Source organism: Vanessa cardui, chromosome 11 (assembly GCF_905220365.1).
Source record: "Vanessa cardui chromosome 11, ilVanCard2.1, whole genome shotgun sequence".
NCBI lineage: Eukaryota > Metazoa > Arthropoda > Insecta > Lepidoptera > Nymphalidae > Vanessa > Vanessa cardui.
Window position 1 is genome coordinate 8,828,130 of NC_061133.1, and position 20,436 is coordinate 8,848,565.

General features: G+C 31.7%; 1 protein-coding gene across 6 annotated transcripts in view; it reads left to right on the forward strand.

Annotated features, from left to right (window-relative positions):
• Window positions 1-17,386, forward strand: part of LOC124533451 (diacylglycerol lipase-beta) — a 70,532-nt gene extending 53,146 nt beyond the window's left edge. For 3 of the 6 annotated variants that reach the window (XM_047108726.1, XM_047108727.1, XM_047108725.1), the window contains exons 2-15: window positions 1,664-1,759; window positions 7,980-8,204; window positions 9,327-9,439; window positions 9,800-10,021; window positions 11,342-11,657; window positions 12,173-12,296; window positions 13,115-13,238; window positions 13,493-13,618; window positions 13,700-13,792; window positions 13,916-14,070; window positions 14,480-14,632; window positions 16,204-16,316; window positions 16,694-16,714; window positions 16,898-17,386. In XM_047108726.1, the coding sequence (XP_046964682.1) occupies window positions 1,665-1,759; window positions 7,980-8,204; window positions 9,327-9,439; window positions 9,800-10,021; window positions 11,342-11,657; window positions 12,173-12,296; window positions 13,115-13,238; window positions 13,493-13,618; window positions 13,700-13,792; window positions 13,916-14,070; window positions 14,480-14,632; window positions 16,204-16,316; window positions 16,694-16,714; window positions 16,898-17,072 (2,055 nt within the window). In that variant the 5' untranslated portion in view covers window position 1,664 and the 3' untranslated portion in view covers window positions 17,073-17,386. The remainder of the gene's footprint in view (window positions 1-1,663; window positions 1,760-7,979; window positions 8,205-9,326; window positions 9,440-9,799; window positions 10,022-11,341; window positions 11,658-12,172; window positions 12,297-13,114; window positions 13,239-13,492; window positions 13,619-13,699; window positions 13,793-13,915; window positions 14,071-14,479; window positions 14,633-16,203; window positions 16,317-16,693; window positions 16,715-16,897) is intronic. The other 3 variants (XM_047108729.1, XM_047108730.1, XM_047108731.1) reach the window with 3 other exon arrangements.
• The last annotated feature ends 3,050 nt before the right edge of the window (window positions 17,387-20,436 follow it).

The following is a 20,436-nucleotide window of genomic DNA, read 5'->3' on the forward strand; positions in this document are numbered from 1 at the left end:
GGTTTCTTAAATGTAACAATGTACTTAAGAAAAGGAAAATAATTTAATGAAGATTTATTCATACGGCTTATTGAAGTGGAATTAAAACAATTACGAATTTTGCAGTAAACTTTTGTTTATTGGTCCTATTTTATATTACTGGCATTAAAGCAAAACGTTAAATGTTTAATGGTGTATACGTAAAAATCGCCTAATAATTTAGTAACTCCACATAGCTTACCCACTGACCGACTTCATTGGGTCAGATAGTAAACACGATCGAATAAGATTCACTCGCATCCCGAAATATTTAGAATCCAGAGCATCCGGGTTCGGCGTACGATGATGAATATAGGATACGAGGGCAAATTCGAGTAAAGAAAGCGACACATCTTAAAATTATTTATTTGTTTCATAAATATTTCTCATAATTATTTGACGGATCCTTCGCATCGAAAAGAAATAAGCTTTGTTTTTGTTGTGTGTTGAATAATTATAATTGACCTAATTTAAAAGTTTCCAAAAAAAATTTGGCGCAGTGAAGAACACGTGAATCTGAAACGATGATTGCGAGTTCAAACACTGTCAAGCACCGCTGAAAATTAATGTGATAATACCTAGTTTCGTGCGTGGCGTTCAAGGAAAACATCGTGAAGAAACTGACATTTATATGTCGGATAAAAATCTGCCTCATATGTATCCTATATTCAATAAAGCACGGTGGAAAAATTCCAAACCTTCACCACAAAAGGAGATCTTGTTACCAGTGTAAAACTGGTCAATAAGTTGCATCGTCGTAGAAGCTGTTAATGATATCTCTGTATGGACTAAAACGACCATAGACTTACTTTACCTTTATTACTTTGGTTAAAATTACATTTTAATATTTACGTATCAGTAATAAAGGAGGAACGGAAACCATATATGTACTTATGACATTATTACAATGTACTTACCAACAGAATGCATACATGACTAGATTATTAGATCGGCAGTCGGTACTTTACGAAAATTTCACAAAAGTCTTCACAGACATGTAGGTATCATTAGTCACTTTTGGAAATACCACTTTGTTAATTGCGCGTGAATTCAAAGTAACTGGGTTTCGTAAAAGACGAAATATCATAATATTGATGTTTATCGCGGTTGGAAAATAATGAGTCGGTTTTTTAAATTTTGTAATTTTTACTATGAATAACATAAGTTACAAAAATATTTCTTAATTTAAAATACTTTTAAATTTTGATTATTGTTTTGTTTAATTTAGTAAATAAGTACGTTTTGCATATTAATATATATTATAAATTTAAAAATATTTTAGCGAGTATAATCTGAAGTTTCTTCATCCAAAAATATTACATAAAGTGTGATATCTGTAATATTATTCGTTCCTCATTTAAGTTAAATCTAAGTTCCTTCGTTAAGTATTTTATGTATGGAAACATAGTAGAGGATGTATAGTCTAGGAAACGATGTGGAAAAAACGCCCATTTAATGCTATCGGTACTATTTACGCGAATTACGATATCGCCTTACGCAAAATAAGCAAATTCTCTTACACAACAGAACTGGATTTTCCGTAGCAAGAAGTACTATTCCACCATATCTATAATACGTGTTTTTGACATTGTATACTGTAATATGTATTTTAACCCATTTACTTAAGGTATAATTTTTGTTACAGAATGCCGGCGCTCCGGCTTCTGGGGCGTAAATGGCTGGCTGCCTCAGATGATCTTGTATTTCCGAGTATTTTCGAACTTCTTTTCCGTTTCGTCTGGTAAGTTGTGTTATTATCGAATATTAAGCTTGCGATATTGATATTAATTGATTGGGTCTATCTATATCCAGCTATAACTAGATTTTATCCAAAAAGAACAAAATTGACACATCTGGTTTGTAGTCGAAAATCGTTGCGCGTGTTTGCATGGATTTTTACTAACATTTCTTAATTTAGTTAGCAAGAAATACCGAAGCAATGATTAATTAACCTTGTCAGCGATATGAAGTAAGTGCGACGCAGCCTAGTTAGTATCCAAGGCTTCACACCTCCAGTCGACTGACAGAAAGTGCTCGTCAAGACAGCAATTCAAAGCTTCGAAATGTCACACAGTCACACTAATTGTCGTACCTAGATGCTATTTATAACTAAATTTACAGTTACATTTTACTTCTGATAACAAAGTTCTCGCGTATATTTTTGAAACATTTTTTTTTTCTTTTAACAAATACATGATTATCGTTACTCAGTAAAAAACAAAGTCGCTTACTGTCTGTAATAGTTGGAACAATTTGAGAGGAAGGTTTTTGTAAATAATAAACATAGTAAAAAAATATTGATAATTTTACAAGATTCTAATGTGACATCGTAAATAAACTGCAGTATCTATATACTACTAGTATTAGTATTGTATCCGGGCGAAGCCAGGGCGGGTCGCTAGTATTTTATAAATTATAATTTAATTGTAAATGCTTATGTCGACACTGCATGTTCCTTTTTGTTTAAATAACATAAAAAAATTATAGTAATTCAATAGAATATTAATAAAATATGTAGCTACATTCAATACTTATCTATTTGATATTACATTATTCTAAGATTTTTTACACTAATTTCAAAATAGATTGATGTAAAAATATGTTTAAGATATGTATGTAATTTTAATTAACTTTTTTACTATATTCAAAATATGAAGCATTTGCCGTATGTTAACTGTGGCTGAAAATGTATTAAAATAAAATAAAAATCGATAATGTCATGGAAAGGTTTGAGGAAAAAATAAATTTGGAAATAACCATTTCGTATGACTAATAAAAAATCGTTGAGATATTCATTATACTTGACCAATGTTGCATGCTTAATCATTTATGTGATTAATATATTATTTATATTACTTATTAATTACAGACTAACTGTTTGGTTTACAGAAGATTTCGTAAAGCATCTCGTATAAAAATGACATTTCATACTTGTGGTTGCTTCTGTTAAATTGTAAAATGATTTGATGACTTGTTAGAAAGTTTTTGTAAGAATTAATTTCTTTAATTAGGCCTTTCTTTTGATTTCATCGTTAACGACTTTCCAGAACAGTTGTAACTTGGTAATTTTAATCAACGGTTTTATGATTTAAAAAGTTTTTCTTAATCTTTTTTTATATCAATTGGATAATGGTCAGAAACTTATTTATCTGCTCTAAGTTGCGTGTTTTATTGCCACTATATGTATTGACCTATACAACAACAACAGCCTGTAAATTCCCACTGCTAGGCTAAAGGCCTCCTCTCCCTTTGAGAAGGTTTGGAACATATTCCACCACGCTGTTCCAATGCGGGTTGGTGGAATACACATGTGGCAGAATTTTTATGAAATTTGTCACATACAGGTTTCCTCACGATGTTTTCCTTCACCGCTGAGCACGAGATGAACTATAAAGACAAATTAAGCACATGAAACAGCGGTGCTTGCCTGGGTTTGAACCCGCAATCATCTGTTAAGATGTTCTAACCACTGGGCCATCACATTTTTTGAAATTGACCTATACATATATATTACATATTACCAATTGATTATATATTTTGACATGCACAATATTAATGACGTGAATAATATTTTTCAATCAAATTTTTTTAAATGTTTTTTTTTTTTAAACTGATTAGGTACGCCTTAGTGCCTCAACAGGCTACTAACAAAAAAAAGTTGTCGAATCGACGAGAAAAAAACTATTGAACTATTTTGTCTATTGCCATAGAGTTCCAATTGACATAATTCTATATAACGTATGACGCACTTGAATATTATTTTGAATAAATTAATGACATATTAATAAGAGTGTAAAAACTTCAAGGAATTGAATATTTATTTTTATGTCAACGTTAATTATAAAATATGAATTAATTTGTAAAATGTATTATGTTCGTGTGTAGTATGAAGCTTTTTGGTCGTTTTCCAAAATTCGGTTTGGGTGTTATCGTAATTATTGGCGTTGCTGTCGTTTTTGGCTCGTGATATTAGTGTGATATTACATAAAAACTTGCTCTTTTAGTATTTCATTTATATTTGTACAATGTTTGTGTATATATTTCAGTCTAAACTTGAATATTATGAATAATTTATAAATCATATCTTACATTCATATTCCATTAAAACGCTCAAGTTTTTTTTAATTATATGATTCGATTTAAACATTGTCGTGTAATGGTATAACAAACATATGAACCTACGCATTTAGAATATTAATAAGATTTTAATAATTCTTCATTACATAACCAATTATTTAATTAATCGTTACGATAAACATCAAAATATAATTCATTTACTTATTATAATAATTAAGTATTCTTAATACTTAATAATTTAAATTTATGTTTTTGTTATATTTGAATTATTAAGTGGCATCGGTATATCGATTGTTTCGGGAAGTTAATTAACTTAATCTTAATTAAGAAGGTGTCATAGTAAATAAAGTAACCGTCTCTTTTCTCGTTGATTCCACCACGATAGTTCTACATGGGTATTATGTCGATCTATCTTTTCATATCATAAGATCATTAAAGATTAAAAAAAAAGACTCAGATAAGTGAAATGAAAATGAGAGAGCATTTAACAAGTTAAAGAAGTTATTTCGAACAGAAACAGTTTGACACGCTAATTAGTTTTCCCCGCACATTTCTCACAAAGATGTTCAACTTTGTACTTGCTGACCTTGTGATCTCAGTCTGATTGCTTCATAATGGCTTTTAAATTGTCAGGAATCGTTTTGATTGCCATTATTCGCTAGGCACAGCAGCTGGAGCTGCTGGACCGGACATTTCATTAGTTTTGGACACGTCACACTTATTATTCAATTCAGAAATCATTTGACATAATAAAACTAGATTATACAACACGTTTTTTTTTTGTTTTTTGCATTAAACGATTATTATGTTTTTTGTTGTAAAGTATCAGTTACGTATTTTTATGAATATTGCAACACTAGCTATCCGTTCTGGCGTAGGGCGTACAATTTTTAGTTTAAGCAAAAAAAAATTTGTCTAGATTAGTTAAAATTCTTAGCCTACTAGAATAAGCATGGGTTATACGTACATTTATACCTTTATCTTGAATGACTCTAATTATTAATGAGAACAACATTAAAATTTATACCGTAGTTAAAGGTGTAAGCATACATATGTCAGGAAGTAACTTTATGTTATACTATGTAAAGATCTATCATACAATTATGAATATTTTACATGTTGACCATTTTTTTAAAGATTTTTTAAAGTAAGAGTATGATACTGCTGAGTTAGAGTAAGTACTGATTTTCTTGCCGGTTCTTCTCATTGGAATATATACCGATACAATAGTAACTTCCTGAAGAATCGACAGTTATTGTTAAAACCTACTTGAATTATATATTTTGTTTTTATTCCGATGTATATAAGAATGGAAAGCGATTTGTAAATTTAGTTCACATATTATTTTCAATTATGAATTCCTAAACGACAGGATAATTATAAGCGTTTGAATAGCAAAATGTTTGAACTTCAAAAGTTAGACAAGGAGATTAAAATATGATCAAAAGACGGTTATGATAACCTAAAGAAAACAGATTTCACAATGACTAACTTAATTTGTCTCTACAACTTGTTGAGTACGGTACGAATGCTGGATCTCATATAACAGTAAAAGAATGTTGTTTCATGTATTTACTTACGATGGATAATGTCCTTTTCCAAGAATCACTGATAAATTATCGTACACTTAATTTAAATTTGTTAGTAATGGAAGAGATAATTTGCCAATTGGTCAGGATCGAATTGGCGACTTCCATATCTATCTATCGAGGGTCATACCGTTGAGCTATTTGTAAACTTTGACAGTGGCGTCACTTACTATCGACACATTGTAAGCTTTTATAGTACGACACAACTTAGATGTTGCATCGGCAAAATTCGTAAAACCGATCACATCCGAATTGAGTACGCTATCCCAAATTATCAATATTTATTCCTCATCCGAATATGATCTTTGCACAAACGTAATAACTTGCAATTTCATATGATCTAATATATTCGTCAATTTGACGTCTGGATTTACATGCATTTGCTTTCTCTGACGCATGAATCTATAGCGACGAATAGCGTCGAATGGCGCGATAGGGAGCTATTTCTATTGGTTGTGTAAATCGGCAGTAATCGGTTTTATTTTCATTCCATTGCATTTTCCGATGCTACATCTAATTTGTGTCCTACTATACATTTCTAAATATACTGCTATCGACATTTATTGTTAAAGTGATTTCAAATATCGAATTCGTCTAAATACAAGTATTTCAATTTATCAATATCAGTGTTTAATCTTTGTTAGTGTTGTGAATTACTATCGACACATTGTAAGCTCTAAGGGACTAATAGACTGCTTTCGAGAATTATTGTAAAGTGATTTCAAATGTTGAATTAGTCTAAATATTTCACTTTTTCAATAATCGACTTTTCAATACATTTTGTCTTTGCTACAAACTTAATCGACTTTGTCTAGGCCCACTGTTTAAATCGTTATAAATTCATATAAAAGTACATACTAGAAGTTACTACGAAATTTGGTATCAACTCAGGTTAATTCAATAAAACGGAATCGACTTTGACGTACCCTCTGCGAAATAATAGTCGGAATTTCGTTTGAGACAATTTTATGCGACATTTTACCTTTTATCGATGAATAAATAAAATATGTAATTGAATATTCTCTTTGTGTCCTGATTAACATATTTTAACTAGCAGGGCCGCGCTGTTTTATCGTAAAAATAGCAGTAAATAAATATTTGCGTAAAATTTTAACTTAAAGTTTAACATTATTATAAATTGATACATTCCCCATGGAAGAACAATATCATTACATAATATAAAACAAGGTTTCCGCGCTGTCCCTGTGTATGCTTAGATCTTCAAAACTACACAACGAATTTTATACTGTTAATAGATAGAATGATACAAGAGGAAAATTTATATGTATAATACATGCATAATATAATAGAGAAACACCAATATCATAAATAACCATACTCGTTGGTTGAACTCGAAGATAGATCAAAATAATGTATTACAGTATTGTACACCTTAAAAAGTCTAGAAAAAAGTCTACGATGGCACTTATATGACTATCTCTTAGAGGTAATAAAAAAAAGCTGTGAACGTTGTATATAAAATCTGTTGTATATTATATATAAGAACTACACCCAAGCGAAGTCGAGGTGGGTTTGGTAGTCGTTCCCACAAGCGTCCGATTCCTCACATTTGTAATTTCAAATCGATTTAAAGATTACTCTAGAATACAAACAGACAGACAGATAAAAATAATGCTTCTGTGGTAACTGGCAAACAATTACATTAACTTTAAATAAATTCAGTTTTATATACACACAATTTTTGCTACAAGATACACACTTGCCGCTATCTAGGTATTTTCAGCCAGTAAGTCTTTTTGCTGAGCAAATATTTATGATACCTGCCTGCTTAAAACTACATTAACAAAATGTAAGAAATAATTTTATAACAAAGGTCTACTTCAACGTATAACTTAATTTATTCCAGCGACGTGTATCGTATAACAAAGCAGTATAATATTAATGCGGAGTATTAGTCTGCTTTTCTAAAAATATTCATAAAGGGCCTGAGGGATTTACTATGTGTCCGTCAAACGAAATTAAAATAACCCTTTCGTCAGTACGAACATTAAATTTTATACGATATTTGAATATATATTAATGTTATAAATGAGAAAGTAACTCTGTTTATCCGTCTGACGCTCTTTCACGACCAAACCGCTGAAGCGAATTGATAAAATTTGGTACGAAAAACTCCTAGATACATAGGCTACTTTTTTGGCCCGACAACTACCCCCTAAAACACGAGCGCAGCCGCTGGCGACTACTATATATATAAACTCGTGTTTTCAATTTTCTATTAGATGTATGAAAAATTTATTGTTTTAATTTTCATTTATTTTTCATTTTGTATAGGTTAGTACTCATCGCTTTGGTCGTCGAAGTCCTCTACCCCATAACATGGCAGTGTCAAACGGATGGCTGGCACGGCGGCGCCTTTGTCCGCCTCTATTTGTGCGGCACATTGGCATTACAAGCGTCCCTGATGCTGCTGCTTGCGGCACTGGCACAGCAGTCCGCCAGAGGCACTATTACAGAAACGGACGCAAGAAAACTTGTGTCACCTTTACTATTACTTAAGTGAGTATTTTTAAATAATTATAACAAAGGTATTTTTAACGTTGAAATATCTATTAAAATGGCATGACCCTCCCTCTCTGCCCCCTACTTCCCGTGACTGACGTGGATACTATGAAACTCTTTGCGGTATACAATTTAAAATAAGAAATATATCATTTACGTGAAACTTAATGCTTTTAAATTTTTTATTTACTCAACATTTTATGTGACACCTTAATTTTATAAATTATTTTATTGAGTATAACTTTAATTTTTCACATCTACCATTAATATAATGCCCGCCTGATTATGTACGCGTTTAAATAATTCATCATTTAAAATATTCTGAAATGACATTACAATACACAAAACAGGAGAATAGGGCACAGAAAGGGAATTAATTCATCATTTCTTTTTTTGAGATTAATGGACATGCTACCTGATCTGCAAAAAAGGATGAAATCAAATAAGGATTGATCCCCTTTTTGAGAACGTACAATAACGAGATAATTATTAATGGAAATCTATATATGATATAATGCAATGATCGAGTTTTCAGTTAAATGCCTCGCACGCAAAACGGATTTGTTTATGGGTCTTGTTAGAGAATGAGCTTTCATCGCAAATGTCCTTTGTTGAATATATCTTATCGTAACGTTTACCCTCGTGTTCACGGTTTTATTTTACGGCGCTGATAACGTCAACCCTTCCGAATATAAAAACTCTTTAATGTAAAAAATCATTCTATATACGAAAATTATCAAAAAATTACAATCAAAACACTTCTTTTACAAGACTATTATTATAATGCGAAAGTGAGTCTGTTTGTCTGTCTGAACGAAATCTGAAACTAATGGAAAAAAGCTTGAAATAGGAGGAAAAGTATAGGCTATTTTTTATACCTAACAACCGACGAACAACCCGTGAAACGCGAGTGAAGCCGCAGTCGACAACTTGTGAAAAATATGAACGAAAAGAAAAATAGTATATATTTATTTATCTGACCAGTTGAATTTTCGTTTTTACAAATTTCATAAAACATCCTATCTGATTTTACCAAAAACAAATTCAACTTGTGACGCTGTACCTCGTCCGATACAGTCCAATGCTTCGTAAAATCGGCATCACTATTTTATTTTTCAGAGTATTCCTGGTCTTACCGGAGGTGGCGTTGAATGTAATGGGTACCATGTGGATGTTCTGTGAAGTCATAGAGTGTTCCGTAACCGATACGTTTTCAAGTATCGTTATACAAAGTAAGTCCATATTACCCATGAAATGCCTTTATATAAGAAATATCATTATTCATAAGTTGTTTTTGCCTTCACGCTGATGTGGGTTAAAGTAACATCACATAAATGTCGAGTTGCTGAGAAAAACTCTCTTTTCCTCTTAAGAAGATGGATTGGAGCTTATTCCACCACGCTTTATTGATAGGCATGTGACAATTACAGAAAACGGCACCAGCAGATTTTTAAAAAAAACAAGGAAATTGCACCTGCAATCTTTTTTTATAATCTATAATAATATCGTTTATTTTAAGATGAATAAATGAAATTAAAAACACATACACTCACAAAAACTAACCTTTTACATTAACACAATTTTGTTTTCAGGTATAGTTCTTTTTAATTGGGTTCAATTGGCACTAACCGTGTTTGGATTGTTCATGGTGTTCGATCCTCTGGGTTCAGTAAACTATGGGGATATGCAGGATACGCCCAACCAGGTGCGGCACCATAGGAAAGTGACCGGACTTTGGTCCCGACGGTTTAGGTGGGCGTTTTGTTGGCTGAAGAGAGATGAGCACGGAAAGGAAGCCTTTCAGCAAGTTGCAGGTAAACAACATTTATATCTTTCATTGAGTAATTAATAACAATTAAAATTGATAGTAATGATTTAGATTATTTTACATACATATATGTATGTCACCGTAAAACTGTAAATACCGTTAGATTTTAATCTATCTCGCGAGATTTTGAACTTTCGAAATATCTTGAACCGTAACATACTAGTTACAATTTAACGCATTATTGTTCATAAATTTATAATGTAATATGTAAATTTCAGTTACATTATGAAAACTCTAACCTAACCGAAATATTATGACCTATCGATATTGTACATGTTTTATTGTAAGTTGAGTTAACGTTTACAATCTTTCTACAGTTTACAATAGCGCGGTATAGATTATAATCTAACGGCTTTTACAATTTTAAGGTGTACAAATCTAAGGTATAAACAATATGTAACTCGTTTCGGGAGCTCAAAAGCGAGTTCTTTTATCTCATAAATAATTATAAAAAAGGTTGTATTTGTACCTCTTCATTTACTTAATCCAGGACAATTACCACACAATTGAACAACTTTAATACTTAGGCGAGTAGGAATACGAAGAATTTATTTACTATTTTTTTATTCTTACGAAAAATTGATACCCGATATTCTGCCAGGAATATAAAACTTTATTGCACCCTTAACTTATTTTTGACATAAAATGACACTTTGAGAGCAGTTAAATACGTCTTAAGTGTTGCGGTTACCGATATTAGTTTTATCTGTATTTACGTTGTTATTACAAGTAGGTACTTACTTATTATTTCTCTATGAAAAATATACTTGAAATGTGTAAAAATAAATTATTAATATATTGTTACATAAACAATATATTAATAATGTATTTAGGTAAGAAAAAGCCGGACAAGCTAAAGCCTCGCCTCTTTTAAGGAGTAAAAATTGGCTCTTATCCACTAATATACCCATTTATTCTAAATACAGATTAACGATATGATATTTTAATTAAACTCGGCGTCTTAGAACTTTCAATATTCTTCGGTTAATATTTACAAGTTCTAACGACTGGGTCATCTTGCTTTTGAGAGACAGTATGTGTAAATACACAAAATAAATTTAAATTAACGTTGAAATGGTGCTAATAACATAGACATTCAGTTTGAGTTTGAATAGATACTTTTTAACGTGTGAAAAATGTGCGCTGGACAACACTTGGTGAAAGCTAATTCAAAACGATCTTAGGTTAAGTTTCTTCACCTTTAGCTGAGATTCACCTACATCCAGTACTTCGCACCATAATATCTTATTTAATTATTGTTGTACTTGTAGTTGCACTAGAGTACATTCATGTTTTTTTGTCCCAGCACTCCTCAGTGCTTTATTCAGATCTACGGACCTGGTGCCTTCTGACGTAGTCGCCGGCTGCGTACTCCTTCGAGTGCGTCAGAAACGTGAAACAAGAGAGATGCGTCGCATACAGATGCTTAACGACGAAGAACCAATTTACACTACTGATGTCAACAAAGTATTCTCCGAAACACCGCCCTGGATGAACTTAGATGATGCGCTGCACTATTTGAGGCTATCGATCGCAGCTTATGGATGGCCATACGTGTTGTACCGACATTGTCTCACTGGCTTCTGTAAATTGGCACGGCATTTGACCTGTTGTTGTTGTCGGTAAGCATCCTCTACATATTTGATTAAATTCCACGTTTTAGTATACCTTTTTTTATATAAAGAGAATAGTATAACCGTTGTTCTTATACGCAAAATGTGACCAAAAACTCACTCTATTCTTGAGGGTGCTTGACCCACCATACTGCTTCAATACTAAATAATGTCTTCACATGTAGTAAAATTTAATCCGTCAGATGAAAGTTTCATCATAATGGTTCATACGGAGCAAGAGATTAATTGAATGCTTAATCGGGTTTGACTCTATAATCAGTAAATACTATTGTGTTATAATGGGTCCGTATCTGTTTAAGTTTAGTTTAGCACAATATAGATTAAAATGTGTAATTCTTTAATAAATTATTAACTTCATTTTTTTATTTACATTTTGTCATTCACGAGATATTATTATTATTCTTTACAATAATTAGAATTCGTGAAATTATGCTCAGAGATATAATAGAAAAGTAATTTGATCCTTGTCTTCGATCAGATATAATGCTATAAACCATTTCTAGGCCAAAGAACTCTATAGTGACGGACGACAATTGCTGCCTCTGCCACTTTGCCGGAGTCAAATACATGTCCAAGCTCTCCGCGGATGATATCATCTTTGCCTCGTTCAACAATCGCGTCTTTGAAGTAAGTCTATTTATTATGTTACGATTGGATTCGATATCATATCGAGACATTCCTTCTGACAAAGATAATCGTAGAATATTATTTATATCCTATCAAATCATACATGTCGAAATCAAAACAAGTTCATAAGATCACATATAAAATTATACGATTTTCTATGGTTTTTTTTAGAAAAAAAGAAAGGCAGATATTTGTCCTGGTCAAGTTTATTCATTGACATGCACTTTTTAAAGTTACCTCAAGCATTGAATCTGACATTATAGGTCAAGGCTACTTGACCTTGTCCCTTCAAACTCGTCTTCACCAATACGATACTGCTGTTAAACGTATATATGTATACACGTACACATATAAATATGACATATGTTGATTACTGATTATGATCAACACAGTGATTGAAATACTAATATTCAACGTCCAAATTTTTGCTGCCGAATTTATCTATACTAATATTATAGTAAGTAACTCTGTCTGTCGTTCTTTCACTACCAAACCAATGAACACAATTTGATTAAATTTGTTATGAAGCAAACTTGAACTTCAAAGGAAGGACATAGGCTACTTTTTCGCCTACCACGTGACCAATCCCTAAAACGAGCGAAGCCATGGGCAACAACTAATCCTTCATAAATGTTTTGCTAATTGGATTGATTTAGTAACTTGTTCCATCTAGTACGAGTGATCCACTTGCTTCTAAAGGATGACCTTTCGTTCCGTCGGCTCTCTGACCATAACTCAATTTGAGAATCCATTCAAAGACCGTTCCTGCTATGTAACGAAGTTTGTAAGATCAAGTATCACCGTTTTATCTTTTCCAGTTGCCATTTTGTGTGATATCGGATCACGATAGAGAGAGCATAGTGGTGGCAGTGCGGGGATCCATATCTCTGAGAGACATCTTTACGGACTTCTCGGCGGGGTCTGAAAAATTTGAGGCTGATGGTACTTATTTTATATTTTAAGTTTTCGTTTTCATATTAAACCTACTGCTTTATTAAAATTAGATTGGGACAGATTGAGATTAGAAACTATAAATAAACCATACTGATTAACTTTTGATATCTATTTACTTGACTGTAAATTTTTTGTCCCTATTTTCGATCTTCGTTGAGGGTTATTCGTATCACGAACTAGGCTCTTCCTTTCATATATAATGACAAATTTTTAATTAAAACAAATAACTTGTCTAAAAATAGGATTACCAGAAGACACGGCAGCACATAAGGGCATGTCTATGGGAGCAGCTAAAATGCTGAGACGTCTCCTCCCTGTACTCGACAGAGCGTTCGCGCAGTTCCCGCACTATGATTTAGTTCTAACAGGTAATATTGACATAATTAATATATATAAAAAAATACTTTTTGTGGTAATATTATATTTATTTAAAATAATTCCTTTTTTAGGTCACAGCCTTGGAGCAGGAGTAGCAGTATTAGTCGCATTAAAATTAAGGCCAAAATACCCACATCTCAAAGTGTTCGCATTTTCAACACCAGGTAATAAAAATACATCAAAAGCTTGTTATGAACAGTTGGTTATTATACTTTAAGTAAACGAGCTCTGACATAAATTAATGCAGATAACAACTTTGAAATTGATATAATTGGTTTGGTTTCCAGCGGGATTAATAAGCCGAGAAGCGGCCAGGTTTACAGAGAGCTTCGTCATGACAATAGGTGTGGGCGATGACTTAGTGATGAGGCTCAGTGTGCACAGCATAGAGAATCTAAGAACAAAAGTAATACAGACGATACACGCCACTAAACTGCCAAAGGTGAGACATTTATTAAATTGAAAGATAAATTATTACAGTTGTATGGAGCAGAGATAAGGGAGCAGAGATGGCCCAGTGGTTAGAACGCGTGCATCTTAACCGATGATTGCGGGTTCAAACCCAGGCAAGCACCGCTGATTCATGTGCTTAATTTGTCTTTATAATTCATCTCGTGCTCAGCGGTGAAGGAAAACGTCGTGAGGAAACCTGCATGTGACGAATTTCATACAAATTCTGCCACATGTGTATTCCACCAACCCGCATTGGAACAGCGTGGTGGAATATGTTCCAAACCTTCCCCTTAAGAAGGGAGAGGAGGCCTTTAGCCCAGCAGTGGGAATTTACAGGCTGTTACTTTACTACTTTACTTTACTGTATGGATCGTCTCACGTGTGTATGACCATTTCAGTACCGAATAATGCTGAACGGGTTCGGCTACGCGCTGTTCGGCGTGCCGGCGCGCGACCTGGAGTCCACGTGGCGCCGGCCCGAGGACCTGGAGGCCAACAACTCCGACGACTCCGACGCGCTGCTCGTGCAGGGCGTGTCCACCGTGAGTGCTGTCAGTTGAGATTTTACCAATTACCGAGTGTGCCGTGATCGTCTGCTTGGGACTCACCGCGTTGTTGGACTCACCCCACATCCGTACCGGGCGCTCTGCGCTCAGACCTTGTTCTTTGTGACCGAGTCTGTATTCTCAGAAATGGAGCTTTATAAAACTAACATACTGTTTAGACTACACATTCAAAGTATCATAATAAAATGAAAAAAATGTTTATACGTGAAAACAAAAATTATGGTGCTAGTTTAATTATTTTTAATATAATTTTACAAATTAATACAAACTTTTATACACCTCTATTTTGAGACCTTCATGTCACCCCACATTAAAAAGCTTGCAATATTTTTGTCATTTGCTTATAATATATAATCATTTTACATTTTATCGAAAGCTGTACAGTAAAAATTTAATTATTATTACATTACAATTACCTACATTTCAGTTCATACCAGTTGCTATATCATTTACTATATCATTTACATTCAAATACATATCATACATATTGAAAATATTACTTTTTGGTCTTCGATGATTCTTAATATATACACAGTTTCTGGTAAAATGTAATATGTATAGTACGACACAAATTAGATGTAGCATCGGAAAATGCAATTGAATGAAAATAAAACCGATTACTGCCGATTTACACAACCAATAGAAAAAGCGTCGCTATAGATAGAGAAAGCGAGTGTAAGTAAATCGACCCGTCAAATTGACGAATATATTAGGTCATATGATATTACAAGTTATTACGTTTGTGCAAAGATCATATTCGCATAAGAAATAAATATTGATAATTTGGGATGGCGTACTTAATTCGGATGTGATCGGTTTTACGAATTTTGCCGATGCGACATCTAAGTTGTGACATACTATACCTATTTCATAGACGTAACATTATTTTAATTGTTTTTTATTTACTTATTTTAATTGCTTTTTAACAACACGGTGTTCAACAAAAACTGCTATATAACACAATACATAACGATTCAAAAATTTAGAAGAGGTAAGATAACTTGTTCAGAACGATATAATCTATATTTAAAATATTAATAGTTATTTTATTAATTTATAAACACGGGCCTATCTGTGTAGTATATCCTATCGGGCTGGGTCTGTCAATATTGACATAATATTTAACTAAAGATTGAAATATATTCAACTAAAGTTTTATTGCAACTATATGCAATTGTTCCAAATTAATATTTAAATTTATATGTTGGCAACACTAAATACCACAGGAACTTATTACTGAAGCATAAATAGTATTTATTTTAAATTAGGTGACGTTTAATAAATGTATACACTAAAATAATGGATATTCGTTAGCTGTGTTGTGTTTGTTATTTTATCGCTTTTCATAATTGTGCCTACTAAAATAATGCTTCTTTTGCCTTTGCTTTTATATAAACTAATCATAAAAGGGTTTTTAATGGAATATATTTTATTACTCATAGATAAAGTTTACTATTAAATTCATTTACATTAATATATTTTTATTTTCATAGAAACAACATGAAACTTTAAATGATTATGTTTTACCCCATCATGCCCCCCCAAAATGTTTCCAGGAGGCGGCGTTGGTTTCGCGGAATGTGTTCGCGCGCCGCTTTTCCTCGGCGCGCCTCTTCACTCCCGGCCGGATCCTACACATCGCGCGTCGAAAGCGCATGGGAATCGAAAAGTTTGTTGCTTTCAAATATTACTAATCTTACAAAACAATTAGTATTAAATTAAAAAAAAGTCATGATGTTCGAATTTTCGAATATTTTCTTTTTTTGTTTGTTTGTATGTGCACAGTCATTGACTGTGCACATACAAACTTTATTAGATTTTGATATGACTGACTGTCAGTCATATCAAAATCTAAACTAAACTTACGAATTCAAAACGATTCCAAAAAAACCAACTATGTTCACAGCCGATTTACGTGTGGTTTGTTCTAAAGACAGTTAAATAAATAAATTTATTTTTTATTATATACTGGTTGAATTAATAATTAAATATTTTTAATAATAATGTAATTTATAATATTATCTTTTATCACATGTCTGAAAATAGCAATGAGGCTGATGAAGAAGGGTAATTAAAAACAACAAATCATATTTCTGTTATCAAGAAATTTTATTTGTCTAAAATTTATTTGCTGCCAACACATTTTAACTTTACTTTTAGGGATAAAATTCACTACATGGATATTACTTAACAATAATAATAAGGACATCGTTTAGTGACTTTGGTCTTACATTTATTTTTTATTTATAGGAAAGTGCGCACGCAAGAACCCACTTATGAGATGAGGTGGGCGTGTCCTGAGGACTTTATGGAATTACAAGTAATGCCTAGGATGCTCTTAGATCACCTGCCGGAGAACGTACATCGTACCATACAAACAATCATCGAAGAAAAACATTCATACCGCGTCACTCAAGTCGTTTAGAACACTATTCTGGTATTTTGAAATGTTGCCTTAAGAAGCGAAACTGTAAATTCTGTAAGAAGCAATATGGAAATCGTCGTCGAATTCGATAGTAAAATGTGTTATAATCAAACTTATTTCGAGAAAAAATGTATAAAAATATATATGAAAATTAAAACCATAAGCATATCAGTGTACATAAGGCAGATTTTTTAAATTAATTATCGAATTCAACGTCCAGTTTCAGAGTTTCTAGTACTTACAGTATAACTGGTGACACTTAAGTTATCTCCGCGCTAAGTCGTATACTTTTAGTGCCCAAAAGTTCTATGGAGTACGAGTTTGTACTTGACATAACAGTGATACAGACTATATAGTATCGATTGTGCAAATACTTGCTCTTTTGACAGTCTGATTGAAATAAAATAGACAATTTGATAAAACCTTAAAAAATGTATTAAACTGAATACAGTTCAAATGGTATCACGTAACGCTATTCCTAAGATATTCTGTTGTGTATTTAACATAGTACATTTTTTTACACAGCGAAGCGAAGATATAATGTATAGTTATTTAATTTCTACGTTCCTTGTTGTAAATCCAACTGCCGCACACGCTTGCCATCTCAATACGGCCTTACTTGTAAACGTTCAGTCATACACGGAATAATCTCGGTGTATCCATTACACATTGATTTGACAAAAAGACATAATATTGTCTAATACATTACCATCTTTACTACATGTATTAATGCTGAGAAATTCCACTTTGTATGAATATCTTATAGCTTATTGTCTATGATCAAAAGAATAATTGTAAAGAATCGTTTGTTTTAGTATTAAGGTAGTGTGCTATCATCAATTTGATATTTCTGATTTAACATATGATATCATTGATTCAAAATTGAATGTCGAATTCTCTTAGCAAAAAAATCAAGCAATTGGATAAAAAAGGCACAACATTAACAAAGTCATTCATAACTATTATTTTTCACACATATTACTATATAGAACTAAGTATGACAAGTGTTAGCTAATTACTAAATTTAAATCAAACAAAATGTTTATTTTTCTCGTATTTCTGTAAATATAATATTAAGTAAATAATGAACATATAAATAGTTTTTAAGTTATAAAAACTGAGAATGGCATTCGTAGGTGTAATGTGAGAAGACTGTGATGACGTTAGTTTGAAAATATAAAATATAGAAGAATATATATTTTGGAGTATAAAGTTAGTATTGATTCAACAGGCTTATGATTTTGCATGTAATTGTATATAGGCTTTTTATATATAGGGTACGGTCAGACGTTAAAAACGTTCTGACACATTTAAGCGTTGCTTTTTCGATATTCATTTCATAAAAACAAAATTTTAAGTCGGTTGCTTTAAGTGGAGTTTAAAACTCAAAGTTTATTTGCTCAATTGAAAAGCAATTTATTTTCAAAAATGTTTTTGATTCGCGTATTATTTTTGTGTGTGTAATATTAAGACTCGCGAAGCTACCATACCACTTAGTACAATAACTAGATAAAGTAGGATACTGCGTTACCGGTGTCAATTATGTAGAAAATACAAAATAGTTTTATTTTACTCTCTGTAAGTTTATAACTACAAAGTATTTGGAGATATTTCTTGCATACTGTTCTTATAAAAGTATCTAACTGATCGGTCAATATTAGTTTAATAATTGCACCTATTAGGCATTTTATCTAGGGTATAAAGTATTTTTATTGTAATTTTGAACACAGCTAATGTAAATATATTAAGTACCTCACGTTTAGAAAGCTTGCCAACATTGGATCCAATATATACTACACCAATTATGATCTTAATATTATAAACTTCGGGAACAAATTGAGCGAACTTGATAATTTAACAATATATATATCTCGATTCTAGCATAAACGTCTTCTATGTACGTTACAGCATTTACCTCGTATATAAATATAATATAGAGTAAACTATACATTCCAATTTCCGTAAAGATAACTCAGTCCTATTTTCTTATGCTGTCCGGCTGCACGTAATGAATTCCAACACACACACACACACAGTAGCTACACGATGAGCGAAATGTCACGCGGTAAAAGTACTTTTAAACTATTTTAATCTGTGGTTCATAGAATTGACAACTAAAATATTTGAAATTCTGTAAAGCAGTTCTATTCGTTAAAAAAAAAAACAACTTATTTAGGTAGAGGTAACTATTTTTAATTACTATAAAATTGCTAATTGTGTGTAGCCGGACTATAAGTTGCTTCGTGATGCTTGGACAACTTTATGTAGTGCCTTAGTGGTTCCAGATTTTTAATGAACGTTACTTAGTGTTTTTTAATTTATATTAAATTTATTGTAATCATATGACAATTTGTTCACTTAAAATTTTGTTACTTATTATTATTATTTTTATAAATAAAAGATAAATACTCAAATGAATTGAAATTGTGAATATTTTTTTTACTAAAATGCTGCATCATTTAAGTTATAGTATTTTTTTAAATCATTTTATACATATTTTTTATAACGCAGTATAATTGATACTGAAATAAGATTAAATAGTTACTATTTAATTTAAAAAGGAGAATATTTCTATTACTGAACTGTTGCGAATCTCATACACTTTTCTTTATATTGTTAAATAAAACATTCGAAATTTTATATCTTGAAGCATTTCTTTAGGAAACTGTTTATAATATTGTTATAACATTGTGTTACTTAACTGTGTATGTTCGAGTATTAGAAGGACTGAGGTTCTTTTCACTTGTACCCTAAATTAGGGCTTTATATTCTGTCTCTTTATGTATTAGATGTAGCCAATATTTTGTGTTGGGTTTATGTTATTTATAATAAAATATATTTTAAGTATTTGCTCTTTTATTTTAGAAACAAAAAAATAAGGCCAAAAATATATTAAAATATCTTTATTAAAAGTAATTATATAAAATTTTGACATTATCATGTTAAAAAAAAAACAATAATCGCCACTAAGCTATTTCATATTTATTTACTGTAAGTAGATAGACTCATATGACGTATGAACACTTAGATCACACGATCCTATGGATGTTTCAACACACTATTGTTTAATATTAATTAATGTACTAATGGGTGCCACTGATAACCAAGTATATTCAAAAAACTTCATAGCATCATATATAACAGTTCGCAAATCATGCCATCGGAATTAGTTAACCTCTCTGATACTTGTAGTTTTCCGACGAATTCTATTATATAAAATAAGAAACAGAAAAAATACTTTCGTTTGCAAAAAAAAAATAGTTCATTAAAATGTTCAACGCTTAATTTATTTACTCATTATTTTTTTGTTTTTTTTTTATACACTAAAAAAGCATTTTATAGTCTCTCTGCGTTAGGCATTTAG